The following is a 19734-nucleotide window of genomic DNA, read 5'->3' on the forward strand; positions in this document are numbered from 1 at the left end:
TATATATTTTTAAGTGAGTAAATAATTAAAATCTTTCCTAATACTGTGGTTATTAAAAAAAAAAAAAGAAAGAAAGAATAAACGTAACGAAACTCGAGCAATAGACGCATACCTAACATTCTTCTCTTGAATGAATCTTTCTCGACATGTTCTGTCTTCCTGCAACCTCCTTTCAAATATCCGGAGACATGCTGCTCGCACTAGTGATTTTCAGACCAGAAGTTAGATGGATTCGTCTGTTAAACCTTAATTTCACTGTTTTTTTTTTTTCTGTTCTTACGTAAGAGCAGGTGTTTCACACTACCGAACATGGAAATCACATACGATGCAAAGGGCTTACCTGATTGCAATGATGTGAACAGACTGAGGGCAGATGGCTGAAATTCAACTCAAATATAGAAGAGACTATATAGATTCTATATTCCAAAAGCAAATAGTTCTAAAATGGATGGGACATAGTCAAAAATCACGAGACATTAACATTGAAGTAAGTGGAAAATCAATGAAAAATAAATAATTCCTGCACCTATCCGAAAAACCAAAAAAGGGAGATGGCTGAAGTTCAGCTTAAATATAGAAAAGACTATGTAGATTCTACATTCCAAAAGCAAATTATCCTACAATGGATGGAAAATAGTAAAAAAAAAAAAAAAATAAAATAAAATAAATAAAAATAAAAATTAAAAAAAAATAAAAAAATCACGAAACATGAAGTGGAAAAGCAATGAAAAACAAATAATTCCTCTACTTATCTGAAAAAACCTACAAAGGGAGATATATGATTATGTAGATTCTATATTCCAGAAGAAAATTGTCCTAAAAGATGAAACAGTAAAAAATCACGAAACATGAACATTGAAGTCAATAGAAAGTCGATGAAAAAACTGAAGTCGTCTACATATCTCAAAAACTGTAATGAGAAAATGGCTAATTGAAAGCTTATTACAAAGACATAATGAAGCGCTTAGAAACGATGTATAGCACGTAAGGTAAATATGGATAGAACATTGTCAAAAGTCAAGTTGTTTGAGTAAAATCAATAATAATAATGTATATGGATCTTCTTCGAATCACCCAGGGCACACTACGCCAAGGTTATGTACTTGAAATATCTCACATCTGAATTTGGGATCTCCAGACTCAATTTAGCATGTAACATGACTTTTGACCTGATCAGGTGACAGTTTGATACTTATGGCAAACCGGGTAGGCTCTTTGCGGGTTTCTGAAAGCCATGCAGGTAAGTATTTGTAAAATTCAAGGATACTCACTTCAGCGATTTTTTGCTTTGGAATTGAGAAGTAACGGATTTCCATTAATTCAATCTACAAAACAAATAAATTGTATATGTTTGCTATTATCTCGAGGTTAAGAAGAGCTACAGAAAAATACGTCCGCATGCTGCCCGCAAGTTTGACTGCCTTTCCTACATAGACTAGACTATAATAAAGGATTGGATTACTATATTACAATTAAAATACTTAATATTAAAACAAAATTGACATATATTTTTGCAAGAAAAAAGTACAAAATAGTGACCTACTAATTAAATAATACTTTAAATACCATCAAAGGAACAACAACCAAATATTACATAATGCCCGAAAGCTTTATTTACACAAAAAGCGCGTGATCAAATACTTTCTATAAACTAACAAAACAATAATAATTCGCATTACAGTTACAACAATCGTAAATACATCTTGCAAATAATTACAAATAGACGATAATTATTTATTTTAAATAACACCATAAAAAAAAAGGGAAACTAACACATTGCGGATTAAGATAATACGTAACATTTTCTCTGATTCTTTACATGAATTGCTTTACACAGGTAACAAGATTAAAAACACAACCTAATCACAAATACTGATTTTGTACACAAAACACAAAAACTCTAGTTTTACAAGAAATTTTAATCTAATCTGGCTTCAAAACTGAGATCATTTGTTTTACACATAGCAAAAAATATGTTTTGAAATTATACTACTGTATTTGAAAAGGACGTATTTTTCCTTAGTAACAGGTTATGTAAGTATAAAACCTACTAGTAATTATTTTGAAAATATGATACATAGTAAATGGTTATCATCTTTGAACTTCGAAGAACTGAATACTTTCAGATTAATGTATCTCGAAACTTTGAAAAAAAAAAAAAACTAATGTAATTGTTATTTTATTTGTGGAAAATTAAAACAAACTGGCATTTGAACTATATATATTAAAAGACTAAAATAAATAGCTACTTATTATTGTTAGAATAACTTGTCGGACTTCCTAAGAGAGAATGCAGGCGATCTGCTACGTCGTGTATTTTTTTAAGATTCCACGAATATGTACCGCGGTGATAATAATGAACGAAATGGTGGAATTAAGAAAGTGGGAGGAAACGGGAGAACACCAAGAGAACGCACATCTACACTGTGTTCGTCCACTACAAAGCCCACTTGGTAGGAGCTGGGATCGAACTAAAGATCCCACGTGCCAGAGGTGAGCGCTCTATAACTGAGCCACTGTGGTTTGCACATTATCTAATATTTAAAGGTCATAACTAAGAGAGTGTACAATAAAGTCTCATATTAAAGACAAATCAATATTCCATCCTCTGGATTTTCACGAGGATTGTTCAATTGAAACCGAGTTGATAACAGAGCAAACAGTCTAAGGGACGGCTAAGAGGTAGCAGTATCGCACAGCTTGGTGTTTGTGTGCACAAAACGTGGTCAGTTTGAGGCATGCGTTCTCGACTAAACGAGAAACTTGACAATAGTGGTGTCATGTATACCACCAAGCGCGTTCAATGTCACTGGCTCAATTCCTGTGCAAAGAGAGTTTTCGACAAGCAAAGTCTTTCGTCAAACGCAAGCCATGTACGGCGACGCGTGTTTAAAAGGAATATAGTGTTCAAGTGGAGTGTCGAATTTCTAAGTGGACGGGTATGCATGGCGATCTCCTACGATCTGGAGAGGTGCCTATAATAGATCAAGGAAATATTTCCGCTCTGGACATTATGCTAAAGGAATCGCTGTAAAATCACAGGTAAGCTGTCCGCCTCATTATTGGATCCATCCACAGCGTTCATCAAAGGAAACGGAGATATCGGGAAGCGTATGAACAGTGGATACTCCAGGACCTAAACAACGAACAGAAAAATATAACAAATCGGGATATGCCTGAAACATCTCAGTCTATACCTCACGAATGGAAGCGTTTGGAAGCAAATTGTGACTGATGATATCTTGTGTCACCATTTCGAGCTATTATCAAGAAATGAAGACATCCTGCATTACTACTCGTCTGCTTCGGCTGACAAGATCAGGTTGACGTTTTTCGGTGTCGATGGAATGTCACGATTATAACTGCACAAACTAAAAATGGACAACAAAAACAATTGTAATAAAGTGTCCTTATGCTTCATGATAATGCATATCCATACGCTGCTAAAACAATGGATATACTGAACCCGTGTTCACTGGGCTCTTAAGGATCACCCACTTTACAGCCCAGGTTTTTCCATACGACTATTACGTGTTTGGTCCATCTAAAGGGTAAGCGTTTTACCTCCAAGTGTTTCGTGATGGTGTGGAAGAGCAGTCCAACCAGTAACTGACACCTTTCTATGCTTTTATTACAGAGAAAGTATACAGAGTTGAGACAGTACCCTCAACGTGGGATACTGATCTGTACACACTCGAACTATCATCAGTTGTTATTCTAATTAGTGTATAATGTCTAAGTGCATACAATGTACGTTTCTAGACACCAATTTCAATTGAACAACCTTTATATATACATACATATATATCACCTACCAACGTAGCTATGATTCAAGGAATTTCCTTTTCTTTCTAAAAATTATTTCAACACTTAATTACAATCTCACGAAATCAACAGGCAGCGAAGATCGAAAGGCCGGAACTGGAATTCTGTCGGACAAGATATGGACTTCTTATAGTATTCTTTACACTTTCGATGACTATTATTATTATTATTTAACTTATGTATACTTCAAACACAAAACAAATAAATCAATACCAAGTGTCATAACAGATAACCTATTGTGTCTTATCTATCGCAACTGGTAATGCACGGCTGTCAGCAATCGTTATCATCATAGCACGTTATTGTCTTTTTAAAGAGATTAACCTAACTTACGAGGTCATCAGTGTTACAAATAGTCGTTATATTACCAACAGTGCGCCGTTAGGTCACCAGCTGCGAGTTAACCAGATCTTGAACTTCTAGAAAGAGACAGGGACAGCGAGAAAAGCTTCTCTGTCCCATTATCGTCGATTCTCAGTTGCAGCTCTCCCTTCTTACGCTGAAACACGTAACGAAGAAATAAAACTGAAAGCGAACGCTTGAAATGAAATTCGTTTTCAATAAGATTCTTTAGAACAAGTTTCCATCAGAAAGCAGGAAAGTATCTCGAGTGAGAACTAATAGAAAACAGAGTTATTTCAAAGGAAGACGGGAAATTTTTGTTGGTTGATGGAAGCTTCAAATTGCAGAAGTCGAGTCTACAAGACCACACTTGAAAAGTACGTCCATTTAACCTAAGTAAGTACCTAACAATATATCGCTTCTTAACTCACAACAGATCTTATAAAATTCTGTGGAAGAAATATAACATTCGTTTATAACACTTTTTCAAAATCTTATAGTCTAATTTGCTTGTATTCTAGCAGAAATTAAGTCATTTGAGCTGAACTTTGCCCTAACCGTACAACTTTACCTCAATTAATAATAGTCTCATTAACTCCACTTTATTTTACAACACAAGTGAAAAATATCTATCTTACTTTTCTTTCTTCTGTTTATACTTAAGCCTACAGATGTCTCGTTTTGAAGCTTCGTTGTTTTGTCTTGGGAAAAAGAAAAGACGCGATCCAGATTGTTATTTAAAATACTTTTTATACAATCAAGAAAAATCATTTAAAAAAAGCAAAAGGTTAAAGGTGGTAAAAACAGTGAACAGAACAGAAATTTTCGGATACAAATATGGGCCTCTTTTTCTCAAGGAAGGCAAGTACATATTCAGCACACTCTTAAAAGCATTTGGAATAACAGTAATATTTACATTTTCTTTGTTTCTTAAGAGTTTTGTTCCGAGTTTTACATTAGGAAATTGGGTCCAAATTATGCAGTATCGGTACCTTCTATTGTGCATATAAAAATATACTATCATTAGAATGAATTTAACAAATATTTTTCATTTCTTCGACTTACATTAATGAATATTCAATGAATATAATGAATCCTTCAGAACACCTATATTATGGGCATGGACAGTCTGAGTTAGCAATGGATACACATCCTCTATATGCACATCCATCTAGCTTAAAGCTAAAAACCTACCTCCTTTTCTGTATTTGAGTATGTTATTATTATTATTATTATTATTATTATTATTTATTATGTTGATTCATTATCCAAGAGCACCTAACAATCGCCGCGAATTAGACACTGGCATTCGCTAAATTCACATCAATTCATATTTAGCACAAACAAAACTTATGCTAACTAGTTAACCTCCATGATTTTTTATACGTTTTTTACTACGTTGTGTTCCTTTAAGATTAAGAAATTTTAACATAAAAAAAAGGATCTGTCAAACACAAGGATGTTATAAAAAGAGAATCTGCCTCTACAACAAAATCCTGAAGCCATACGTCAGTTTCGCCACCCCCACTCCGCCCGAATAAGATCGCCATGATTTGAGCTAACATTCATGGCGGAAACGAAAGTAGCCAATTACGGTTGTTTCTTTGGTTTCATTGAGTTAATAGGATGAAGATGCATATGGGAGATCCTCTATTTTATGACATCCTTGGTCAAATAATACATGGCATTACGCTGTATTAGTATAATACAATAAGATATTAATTTTACAATTATACACTGCTCATTGCCACTACAATCTTTAAAAAAAAAAAAAAAAAAAAATCTTAAAATATTACATGAAATCATTTGTATCAATCAACAGTTGAAGGATCAATAAAACCTAGCATTAATCTCTATTGACATTATAATACACAGGTTTCCAATATAAAAGTGTTACTTCTAATATTTTCGAAGATTAAAGTTGCATTACGTCCTTTAGGATAGTTCCACATGGAGGAGAAATCTAACCATATGTCTAGTTAAACAACTTTAAGAATTATAGAATATAGAAGCACAGTACACTGAAACTGTATAATAAATCACTTTAATTGAGATAAATATGTTACAGTCATGTTCAAAATCCGAATCAATTCTGTTCACTCCTTCATATATAGGATGTTATTAAGTACACACGATTACAATAAGAACTCAAAATTTTTGATAATTCGGCTTTACTGTACATAATTTGACTACGAAATTTTGCAAAAGCAAATGGGTATATTTATTCTTTTAAATGTGCATACCCAGAGATCACAGTCAAATTCTGTACTCGAATTATAACAACATTGTACTTTCGCTAAGTTTGCAGTGCAAGAAACGGAAGAAAAAAGATACGAATAATTTACAAGTCATAAATGTATGTTCTTGCTATACTATTAATACTAAATCAATAAGTAATTAAAAACCTTACTACATAATTAATAAGTAAACATAACAAAAATATAACTATCACTAAATGATATTCACCTGCTTCCATACTGACACTTTAAAGATTTTCCTGCAAGTGCTACGAAAATTGTCGAAGCTTCGGTTTTTATGCACTAGCCGTGATTTGGCCACAATACTTTTTAAATCTTCCATCTTTGAAGCTTAATGCCATTTTCAATACTGAAATTATATATGAGAAATGGAATTAGGGTTAATCGTAGGATCCGAATATATGTTCCTACCGGAAATTAAAACTAGATCCACGAGCATAGAAAGTAATTCGGCTATTCGGGAGCGCTCCTTGATTTATCAGAATCACCCTTATTTTAATCACGATCTCAACAACTGTCCAGTCCCAAACCAAAATATTTACATTACACCTTTATATATTTTTTTACTATAAAGACGAGAAGGACACTTGTCAAACAACAGTATCGAGCTCTAGTACAAGTTTAGAAGTCACACGTTACTATTACCAACTTATGTGGATTTTTGTTTTTTCATTTCAATGATATGTTCCTTTTTCATGACAGACATAATAAATTTGTGCAATTCATTTGAAACAAGCATATTTCCTTGAATAACTGACCTTCTTAAAAATAAATTTTGAAAAACAAAAGCTTGTTTTCGTTATGTGGCTTAAAAATAAGTAGAAATAAATTAGTTATTAGGGTACGATTAGATTTTTTTTTAAACCTCCACGTCCCTTCTCTAAACACAAAGTGATATGCAAATATACAGTACAGTTCCTAGAAGATAACTGCAACAGTATAACGGCAAAAGGGGACGCTACTGGAAACAACTGGTCATAAATTAAGAATATTAAGATACTCAAGACTACCACAAAGCATCTATTACACATTTGAGGTATGACAATGATTTAACATAACAATGTAAATATGACCTTCGCTTCTTGTACGTGAGTACAGTATCTTTTGTACAATATACAGGGTCAGTCCTTAAAGTAGTAGGACTGATTTTTTTTTTTTCTTTTTACAGACTGATGGGGGTTACTCCACCTGTTGTTGGTTGAGGTGGGTCTAAGGAAAGACAGGAAGCAGCGCCAGTCGGCTGCCAGCCATAGCGGGGTAAAGATCGCTCGTCATCGTAACCTCTGCGAGTAACCTCTTCACGCTGCGTCATGGCCAATCTTTTGGAACAGCGTTACGCCATCAAATTTTGCGTGAAGCTCGGTAAAACTGGGAAAGAGACTCATGAAATGGTCAAGACGGCGTACGGCAATAACGCCATTGGAAGATCGAGTGTGTTTGAGTGGCACAAGCTGTTTAGGGAGGGGAGAGAAGAACTTGAAGACGCTGCACGGTCAGGACGACCTTCGAGCTCCAAAACGGAGGAAAATGTTGCAAGAGCAAAGAATTTGCTGGACAGCGCATGATTGCCGATGAATTTGGCATTGCTAAAACCCAAGTTCACGAAATTGTGCACGAACAATTGCAAATGAGGAAAATTTGTGGAAAGTTGGTGCCGTAAGTGCTGACAGGCGAGCAAAAGGATGTTTGCAAACGGATCTGCCCGGACCTTCTTGAAGAAGTAAGTGAAAATGGAAAACTTGTTAGACAATGTGGTGACTGGGGACGAGACGTGGACGTTTGAGTATGACCCTGCGACCAAACGTCAAAGCGCGGAATGGCACACCCGAAATTCCCCACGCCCCCTAAAAGGAGCGCATGACGAAACCAAAAGTGAAAAGCATGCTCATTTGCTTTTTCGATTCACAAGGAGTGATCCACAGGGAATTTGTTCCACACGGACAGACTGTCAATGCAGTTTTTTATCTCCAGGTCCTGGAACGGCTGAGGAAACGCATCGTCCGCGTCCGCCCAGCCATCGCCAACTCCTGGCGACTGCATCATGATAATGCGCCGAGCCACACAGCCTTCCGAGTGGTGGCGTATCTGGCCCAACATAACACTGCAACCTTGCCTCAGCCACCCTACAGTCCCGACCTTGCCCACCAGACTTTTTCCTCTTCCCCCGCCTCAAAACCACCCTGAAAGGGCATAATCACAGCTCGGTGGAAGCATTACAATAGGCCGTGACGAGGCAGCAGAACAGCATTCCAGTTTCCGCCTTCCAGGAAGCGTATGAAAACTGGAAATCCCGCTGGCAGCGGTGTGTGGATGTAGGAGAATCATATTTCGAAGAATATTAAGCGTAAGTGTTATTTCTGTCAATATCTTATTTTTAATTGACTCAGTCCTAAAATTTTAAGAACTGACCCTGAATTACGGAGAAATAATAATAATAATAAAAAAACTGAGCGCACATTTGACTGGAGCTTACAACAAAAGCTAATTTCCATTTTAAAAAATCTTGTTCATCTTTTGAGTGTAAGTAGGTCTTAATTGAGCATGACAAAAAAAAAAAAAAAAAAAAAAAAAAAAATCGTTGAAACGATCATCTGTCGATGGTACTTGAAATCATGTAAATATTTAAAACAAGTCAAACCTATTTCGAATCACCAAGCACCAATCATTGCACCATTTTGATGTAATGCGAACAGAAATAACCTTCAACCAACTACTCTTCCTCAATCAAGGTTGGTGGGATTCGCTGTTCTACAACTAACCACAATGTTAAAATCTATATATCTACATAGACGTCTACAATATAAAGCTTGATGACTCATCATTACGCTATTATATTAAGTAAAATTACGCAAATTACCTGTGTTTGTTGCGTATTTTTTTTTTTTAATATATTAATTGTTAATGCAAGTAGTACATTACCTAGAACAGTATTTTTAATAATAATCAAGGCATTTCAGAGTGGAGTCTAACCATATTACTTATTCATACAAATTGATATAACCTTATTGTTCAATGGTTCAATTGTACTGAATTGGAGAATAACAATAATCCACCGAAAAAAAAAAAAAAAAAAAAAAACATTGACATGAGGGGAAGAAAATTACTCACCTTTCATATTTCCATGCCTTGACGTTGAACCTACTGATCTTATAATAATAAGTGCACAATGGAGACATATGAACCTGTAGTATATAGAACATTATGCTTACATTCTGATTGTCTAATACTCTATATACTATCCTTTAGAAAAAGATCTAATTCTGTATCGAGGTTACTTGTGTCTTCGATCTGGTTATTTTGAAACGTTGACAGAACAAAACGAGGAACTACATGAAACACAAAAGACTAAATGGATGAAATGGCTCACGTGTAAAATTGTTGAGCAGAGCAAAATTTCAGCTCTGTGGCAGTGCGATGGTTAATGAAAGATTTTTTTTTATTTATTTATTTTTTTTTTTTTTTATGTTCGTCACACATATTTGTAAGATATGATGAAAACTCTGATAGAAAGATTTAAAATTTAATAAAAAAAGAAAAAGAAAGAAGAATTATAAACAGTGGAAAAACAAAATATAGTACAATATATTTAATCTTTCGCTTCTCGATTTAGTTTTATAGTTAACCTAAAGATATCCAAAAGAAAAGAAAATAATTAATATAATTATAGAACTGGAAACAAAAGAATCCGGCTACGCCAGCGTTTGTCGAACCTTCTTCAAGTGGGCACCATTTTTACTAGAATGTTCTGCAGCCCACTCTATTCCCCCCCCCCACGTCTCCCTTCGAAAGCAAATTTATCATTTCTTTGTGTTTCGACCATATACCAGTATGCTTATACATATTATTAAAATAATATTAATTACAAATTTGTTAATTTTATATTAGTTTTAACAAAAGAAAATACACAGTTAAAAAAAAAATAAATGAAGATCATCAAAAATTCTTTATAATAATACATCTATGTACTTGCTGTAAGCTAATAGAATTTGTAGAATCTTTATCTTATTAAATACCTGTTTGAGATTCTCAACTACAGTGTACGATAAACGCTTCCCTTGAATTTGAATTTTTGCGGTCTTTTTCTGACTAACGTTCAATCTAAGACGACCACACGGACAGATCTTGACGACTACTTGTGGTCTGCGGACTACAGTTTGAGAAATGGTGCTGGTCCATTATCGAGGCCAGAGTTGAGCGTTGTACGACAGAAGCTTTAAAATTCATAAATACATTGATTTGCGAAAAAAAAAATCAGCATTGAAAAAGTATTCAGAGAAACATCCAAATATGTAAATAAAGTGGTGGTCACCTTATTAAATTAATAAAATTTGTGTAGACTAAACCAAATGATAAGAGGACGAAGAAAAGGACTAAATTTAATAAACAACGCAAGTGTCACGGATAATAACAACGACACATTCGTTGTTCAAGTTGAAGTAGATATATTACATAGAAATGTACACAAAAATACTGACATAATTTACTGGGCGACATTAATTCGTCTAACGACAAATAAACACGCATTAAAACTGAGAAGTACTAGTCAACTGTTTAAACAATTTCCAATACCATTGACCATTCTATACACAACAACACTGTACATGAAATTTGAATGATATCAATCTTTACGTACATATATATTGGTAGATTGGTTCTTTCGTCTTATCAACATCTATAATACAGATAAAATTTGAAGAAAACCGTTATAACAGGACGTGTATCAATAACGATTTGTTTTTAATATAAACTAACACATCAAAAAGGGTGTGTCATGGGACAACAAGGTTCTCTTTATATCTCTCAAAATTTCTTTCAATAAGGAACAGCAATTTGGTGCTTTATAAAAAAATACTATACTGTAACAATTATAGGACCTCACTATAATAATATTAATTTCTTTCGACCACTAAAAAAAATTGTAAAAATAAAAGAAACACTTCTTCACTATGGACAACTATACACGTTCACTCATCTACTTATTGTAATCCTCAGTTATACTATGACCATCCAAACCAAGACTTTGACTTCGGAGTTTTGGGGGATTCTATGAGGTCTTTCTCTGAGGACACTGAAGATGTTGGAGTTTTCATGGGTTCCTCATCCGAACCTGGAGGAGTTGGCGGAGGTTTCTGCACTTTCGTATTGGTCATCTGTTGCATCTCCTTCTCGTATTTTCTTACATCTTCAATAGTCATCCCGTGCCATTCGTCTATCCAAGCCACTGCCTGTCTATGGCCAACTAATAAAACCTCTCTAATCATCTACAATAGTTTCAGAAAAGAAAATGAAAAAAAAAATATACAAATAAAGTTAAACCAACAAGATTTACAATACAATATGAAAGCATCCTCTATGCAATCAGAATTCCCTTGTGGCTGTACGATTAACGTACGCACTTGTCGCGGGAGATTCGGGTTCGATTCCCGGTGGAAGCTCACGTGGTTCGGATTCCACGTTAAACTGTAGGTCCAAGTCTCACAGCCTCGGTCTGAACGGGACGCTAAACTCAAATCAACATTCAGTTAAACAATTTCTAAGCAAAGTAGTAGTAGTGAAATCGATTTCAATGGTTTAAGTAACATGTAAGTCAATTCATTGTATTGGAGTTCAGGGTCCCTGTCAACACCAAGGCTCTATGAGACATGCACTACGACTTAATGTAAAGCCCGAACAGCATGAGCTCCCACTGGAAATCGAACCGGGTCTAACGCGCCAAAGATATGTACAGTAAGATGTAAGAAAGAGTAACAGAAGAGTGTCTTGAAATTTCCAAACAAAATGTCACAAACTCAATATATCACTATATATATCAAAAACTAATCCTATTGTTTCTTTTTAATGAATTTTTAGCCGATATTTTGAGTACATGTCACGAATACCCTTCTTCGGAGCTAAGAGTTAACAACATATTCTCTATGAAGTTCTTCACATGTTTATGTTATTACAAAGCCCAGAGATCTAATTCTTAATCCTAATCCTAACAAATGTAAAATATAAACAAACTTTTAATATTAAAATAGTTTTGCACTAACCCTAAATGTCACCCATTCTATAATGATTATTAATATCTAGTCCTGTGATCTTCTGTGTTTCATATGTCTTCCAACACTCCGTAAGTGCACTAACTATTATAATACTAAAAGTTTATATATATACACTAGTATGATGAGATAAATAAATAATAGAATAGAATAGATAAATACACAAACAAGCAAAGAAATAATTAAGAAGTAGGTTAAAAGTATAAGGAATAAAAATTAAGTCAGAATATATATATGTATACTAGCTGGGGGCTCCGCCTCCAGAACCCCGAGCCTGCTCGCTCTACGGCCTCGCATTTCTTATCTGTTGGCCTTTGCATCAACAGTAAATTTCGTGAATTTGCTTTCCACATTTCCTAAATCTGCCCATCCGGGGGCTTCGCCCCCGCACACGGTCTTTGTTCGACCTACGGCCTCGCACCTTTTGAACCCACAATTCTATCGTTTCTTTTCCTTTTTCGACTATCTAAAAGATAAGATTTTGTATCCCACGAAAACGCCCATTTAAATAGCATGCGAATTTCTTCATCATCCTTTAGACCCCTAAAAAATATTCACTTTTGGCAATTTTCCTGTCGATTAGTCCTGAAAGGCTACAACCATGCCAAAATTCATTATTCTAATCCTGCCGGAAGTGCCTAAACATTTTGGGGTATAGAAGACGTCCCATGTAAATAACATGGGAAAGATTTTTCAGTTCCCCATAAAACCACTCTACGGTTGGAAATTTTTATTTCTGATGATTCACTTAGGTAGTGCTAATGAAAACGTACAAGCATACCGAATTTCAAGTTTTTATTCCAATTCCAAGTACCTAAAACATGAGATTATAGGTGCAAAAAAGACCCATTTAAATAACATAGGGAAATTCTTCTTCTCTTTAGACATCCTAAAAATTAAAAATATTGACTTTTGGCAATGTTCGTGTGGGTTCTTCCAGAAAGCTACAATCATGCCAAATTTAATCATTGTAGCCCTACAGGAAGTGCTCAATAATTTATGTCAGCTCATGTAGTTTTATATATTGTTAGGATTAGGATTTTCACATCACTGTTTGTTATACCATAAACATATGAAGAATAGCATAGAGGATATTCTTAACTCCTTAGCCCCGAAGAAGAGTACCTGTGGCACATACTGCAAATATCTTCTAAAAATTCATTAGGAAGGAACACTATTCAGGATAGTCTTTGAAATATATTATAATGTGTTCCATACACTCAACTACCAAACATATCATAAATCTGTATTCTATGTATAATAAAGCCATGAACATAGGAGAGTCACAAGAACTGTTAGTAATGTCAAAATACTTGTTAATCGAAAATCTTGCTCTTTTCGAGCTCCAGTCTCGACTTCATACTTCGATTAAAATAAAACAATATAAAATATAATAATTAATATATGACTCTTAATAAATAAAATGTTACATATTTTAATTTATTTCTTTTTAGTTTCCGTGTAAGTCTTGTAATTGCTTCTTAATTTTATTTAACAGGATTCACTTTCATTTACTTTCTAAATCCTTTTCAATTCAAAAGAGATGTGATAATGTGATTTATTAGTAATCCGTGGTTATATATTTATTGCTCTCTGCTATATGTAATTGTAAATCTTCTTCGATAACTGTCATTATGAACTCGTGAACAGTTTCTAAAATATGAGTCAGCTTCAAAAGCTATAATATTTTTGGCTTTTATATTTGGTCTAGGAATTAATTCGTGCGGTTGGTACGCACACATTGAAGCTGTAGTACAAACACAAAATACATAAATACCTTAAGAAAAATATTGTCCATCGCTAGCCACCACTTTCGCCCATCTGTCAGGCAATGTACGGATTCCGTGGCGAAAGATGTCCTCATCCTTGGAAGCGATCCAGTCAGAGACCCATGTTTCGATATCTTCTGAAGAAGTAAACCGCTGTCCAATCAAATCGTTGTTCATGCAATCGAACAAGTAGTAGTCCGAAGGAGCAACGTCTGGTGAATACGGCGGGTGGGGTAAAACTTCCCATCCGACATTTTCTAAATAGGTTTTGACCGGTTTTGCGACATGTGGGCGAGCGTTATCATGTTGAACAATAAGTTTATCATGTCTGTTCTCCCATTCTGGTCGTGTTCTGGCCAGAGCTTGCTTCAAACGCATTAATTGTCGTCGATAACGTTCTCCATTCATAGTTTCACCCGGTTGCAGCAGCTCATAGTACACCACACCTTTCATATCCCACCATATGCACAGCATAACCTTTGCACAGTGAATATCTCGTTTTGGTTGTGATGGACCTGGTTCACCTGGTTTCACCCAGGCCTTTTTTCGTTTAGGGTTCTCGTAATGGATCCACTTCTCATCACCCGTAATAATTCGATGCAGAAACCCCTTTCTGCTCTGTCGTTGAAGCAGCAATTCGCAAATGGTTTTTCGTCTTTCAACGTCTCTGTCTTTCAATTCATGTGGAACCCAATGTGACATCTTTTGAATCATTCCCATGGCTTTCAAGCGTTTGGAGACTGTTGTTTGATCAACGCCTAATGCTGCTGCAAGTTGTTCCTGCGTTTGACACGAATCCTGCTCGAGCAATGCTGTCAATTCTTCGTCTTGAAATTTTTTTGGCTGTCCAGCTCGCTCTTGGTCTGCCAAGCCGAAATCACCACTTCTAAACCGTGCAAACCACTTCTGACACGTTCGCTCAGCTAAAGCATGGTCACCATACACTTCCACCAAAATACGATGACTTTCAGTCGCACTTTTCTGCATGTTAAAGTAATGCAGCAGGACACCCCGCAAAAACACTTTATCAGGCACAAATTGCGCCATGTTCACTTAACTACAAACTGGTGTTGTTGACGCTTTAATCCACTGCCCTATACTACGAACGATACGCGATGACAGGGGTTTGCAACACATGTGTGGATACACGGAACTGTGGGACGCTCCGTTCGTTGTGCCATCTCTTGTCCACCCGCACGAATTAATTCCTAGACCAAATAATATCTTAAAGACGCTAAAACTGTATAAATTCAACTTAGATAACAACCGAGAAAGAACCACAAAATAAGTACAAATGTTAAAGTTTTCTTTACAGAAAGGTGGTGTACTTTTTATTCTGTAAATGTTTCATCAGAAGCAATCTCAGTGATGTCATCAGTCATCAGAAGCAATCAGAATGGTCAGTGAATATAATTTTCTAGAGAATAAAACCGCAAATAATTTAGTTATTTTACGAATATCAATCATCACAGGATACGGTGTCTAATGGGTCTCATTTAAAACCACCATTTTGATCAGTTTAGAGTGATTCCTTTGTCTTCTTTCCTCACTACAACAGCTGAATTAACCAACCACTTTTTGTTTTCGGGTTTTCTTGAAGTTTAATACGTAAAATAGTATCGTAATTATAAAATAAATTTCTATTCCTTAGAGAGTCAATATCACTGTGTAACTCTACGTAATTACAATATGACACTACGACACTTCTTGTAAAATTAGTTTTTTAATACATCTGCAGATTCTCAATTATGGGCACTTTGGCATGGGAGACCAGGGTTCGATTCCCAGCGGGAGCTCACGTGCTTTAGATTCCACGTTAATCAGTAGGTCCTGTCTCATACAGCCTCGCTGTTGCAAGCGACATTAAACTCAAAATGAACTCAACTCACTCAATTATGAGGAATCTATACATTTGGGCTAATTTAAATTCCATTGCGTAATACATAGTAAAATTCTTGTATTAAAATCAGCATCTTCGTTCGTATGTTTGGCTTTCGAAATTACATCAATTTCTTCCTAGGTAAAGCAACTGGTTCACTATTTTTGAGATCTGAAATAATTTAGCAACTTAGATACACGAACACTTCACACTACCTCATTCGTCTACATTATATAGGAGCCATATTTAAAATTTTATTTTTTGATGTGTAAATAATTTGAAAGTGTTTTGTGTATCTTTTATTTATTATTTCAGAAAACCTCAGCTGCACGAGTTCCATATACTGGAATCAACCGGCTTTAACAGGACCAGGAACAAAAATTGCAAATGGACAAGAACTTTAATTGAATTTGGATATTATACTTACGAAGATACAGAGAGGATTCCAGACTGTTATTTATCAATTATTTGAATCTGATAATAGCATTTGGGAGATGCTGAAATAATTATCCAGATAATTCACAGGGCATATGATGAGAGCAGTTTTCCTTTAAAACGTTATAAATATATTGAACACACAAAAACGAACACAGGTACTGTTCTTTTGAACATTTTTTTAAAAGCATTGTCGCTTAAGACAGTTCTCGGTTGAAACATGGGATATAGTGATGGAAAAACATACTTTGAATACGGATAGCATAAAACTATTCTCAGGAGTTGTTTGATAACTTGGTTGTGCAGAAACTACATTTGCACCACTAAATCAATTCTGACGAAATTTTGTACAGTGATATTGATCACTGATAAAAAGTGCATAGTGCAATATCCTCTCAAACCAGTAAACAAATTGATGTGCTTCGGCACAAGTATCAGCAATAAGCCGACGGATGTCGTCACCACCAATAGAACACGAAGAGGATTCGAAGAGATACGAAAAGACCTGTGACTGTGAAACCATGTGAGTGATTTAACCTGGTAAACAAGACCACCGTAGTGGTCGAAACCGTACACGAAAACTCTTACAAACACAATCAATGGAGTTAGTGATTTCACTTATCTCTTTAATATATTGATTAAAAATGCGTCAATTCCTGTCTTTAAGTTAATAACTCCTACTACTAGTTTGTTTACTTACCCTATGCACAAGTTCTTCAACCTTTGTCTGGAATCCCCATACTTCAAAAGCCACCTGCACTACCTTATAAGAACACATGATTGGAGTAGTTTCATCTCGCCACGTTTCCCTGAACGGTCCTCGGCCTGTTTTCTCGGATTTAAAGAACCTGAGGTCCTACAAGAAAAATTACATACATAACAGAAGAAGTCAAAGTCATATTTATTCATACATACCATGTAATTATCTTTCTAAATGTTTATCCCCAAGTATTTCATACATGAAACAATATTCAAATTATGGATTAAAAATTATTGTTTACCCCTCTTTAAAATCCGCTCAAATGGGAATTTATAGGGGTTGAAAAAAAAAAAAAAAAAAAAAAAAAAAAAAAAAAAAAAAAAACTAAAACGCTCGCAAAAGTGTGAAAATCATACTTAGTATGGTTGGGGCCTCTTTTTGCGTCCAAAACAGCTTGGATCCGATGTGGAATGGACGTATACAGCTCCTGAATCGTGGTGTGTGGAATTTTGTATCATTGTTGCTCCAAAACATGCTCCAGTTCCTTAAAGGACGCTGATGGAGGGTAATGAGACCGAACACGCCTTTCTAACTCAGACCACAATGGCTCAATGATGTTCAGATCTGGTGATTGTGGGACCCAGGGGAGATGTGATAGCTCCTAGTCATGCTCCTCAAACCACCATTTCACCGTTTTTGCAGCGTGACAGGGTGACAAATCATCTTGGTAGATACCATCACGGAACAACATTTGAGCCATGGATAGAACCTGGTCGCCCAAAATTGCCTTATACGCCTTAGCGTTCATCATTGCATGTAGGGCTATGATCGAACCTGCAGAAAACTACGATATCACTGTCCACACCGATATAACAGAACCACCGCCATGCTTTATAGTTGGGAGCAGACAGTCTGTATCATAGACCCGTGACGATGTTCTCCATACGTAAACACGACCGATTCTTGGAAACAAGGTGAAGGTCGATTCATCGGACTACATTACGTGATTCCACTGCTCATGAGTCCACGCCTTGTGGTCCTTGCACCACTGGATACGCCTCTTCGCATTTACTGCTGTGACCAGGGGTTTGGCGATAGCGGCCCTGCCATGAATTTTCATTTTATGACGTTCCCGTCTCACTGTTTTCAATGAAACCGGGTTCTGTAGGCCGGAATTGAGTTCAGACGTAATTTTCATTGCAGTGATCTTCTTTTTAGCTGCTACAATCCGTTTTAATGCCCTCCGGTCCCAATCTGACAGGATTGTCTTTCGACAACTGTTGTGCTTTGCAGACGTCGTTTGCTCATGAATTGTGTATGCCCTCGTGACATTGGACACAGTGCCTTTCGATACCCCCACAATGTTCGCCACTGTTTCCTGAAGCTCCAACCAGACGGGCACCAACGATCATGCCTCTTTGGAAGTCTGTCAGGTGAGCGGGTTACTGCTGACGGAAGAGGAAGGTCCACATGACATATTGAAAACAAAAAACGATCGGCAACCGCGTTCTACAGTGGAGGGCCAAACTTACGTGTCCTGTATGAAGTGTTTTTAGATTTTTTGTCTACGCCTGTATATATATATATATTATCTGTTGTAGACAATGCACCATTGCTTCGTCCTTTCTATGAAGCTAGCCAATGACTGAAAATTTTGTTGTATGATCTTTACACACACACACACACACACACACACACAAAAGAAAGAAAACAAAAGAAAAAAAGAAAAATAAGAAACTATTTTCTTAAACTGATTATGTTCTTTAAAACAAATTGAGTTTTTAAAGAATAAAACAATTGAATTTTATGAAGTAATATTTGCAAAAATTATATTAGAGCATAAATTACCTCTTCTTCCTTGTAGTGCCTTGGCGTTACTTCATCAAATACTATGTCTATATAGTCGACAATACGCTCCTTAAGTACTTCTGCGTCCAGATCGAGACTCTGAAAAAACAGTTCACTACTGCATATTACTGAAACAAACTGAACTATGTTGTCTAACGAAATATGTGCTAATCCGATAACATACAAAAGAGTCAAACACCACACGCATGATCCTTTGTTGTATTGTGGGTGCTCATAACTATCCGAACATACATATATACTATGTATAGAGTGGAAATGGGACAAAAGAAAAGTTTCCACATATGTATCTTTAATTATTTCATCTCACTGAAGTTAGTATGAAGTTAGTTTTTCACACTACGAATACAAGATTGGCTCGACTGTAACGACATCGAAGAGATTGCCAACAAGATTTCTGTTTTTGTTCCCAAATTTTTAATCTCGAAGAGGAAATTTTCTCCTATTTCAGCTGTCTTACACAGAATTACGATTTACACAATAGTTAAAAAGCAAAAAGGACAATGTAGTGCGTTACTATTGTACTAATTACTTTTCTATTACAAAAAAATGAAAAGATAGAAGATAAATTAATATGATTTAATGGTAGTTTCTTTTGTTGAATACACTGGAAGACTTG

General features: G+C 35.6%; 1 protein-coding gene across 1 annotated transcript in view; it reads right to left on the minus strand.

Moving 5' to 3' along the window:
- Positions 1-1487: 1487 nt before the first annotated feature.
- The window catches only part of rdgBbeta (cytoplasmic phosphatidylinositol transfer protein 1), a 38507-nt gene continuing 20260 nt past the window's right edge, over positions 1488-19734 (minus strand). The window contains exons 6-8 of the mRNA XM_081750988.1: positions 19098-19196; positions 17250-17405; positions 1488-11686 (exon numbers count right to left, since the gene is read on the minus strand). Coding sequence (XP_081607114.1) covers positions 11423-11686; positions 17250-17405; positions 19098-19196 — 519 coding nt within the window. The 3' untranslated portion in view covers positions 1488-11422. The remainder of the gene's footprint in view (positions 11687-17249; positions 17406-19097; positions 19197-19734) is intronic.

The sequence above is a fragment of the Thermobia domestica genome, chromosome 3, assembly GCF_964235325.1.
Source record: "Thermobia domestica chromosome 3, izTheDome1.hap1.1, whole genome shotgun sequence".
In the NCBI taxonomy this organism is placed as follows: Eukaryota; Metazoa; Arthropoda; class Insecta; order Zygentoma; family Lepismatidae; genus Thermobia; species Thermobia domestica.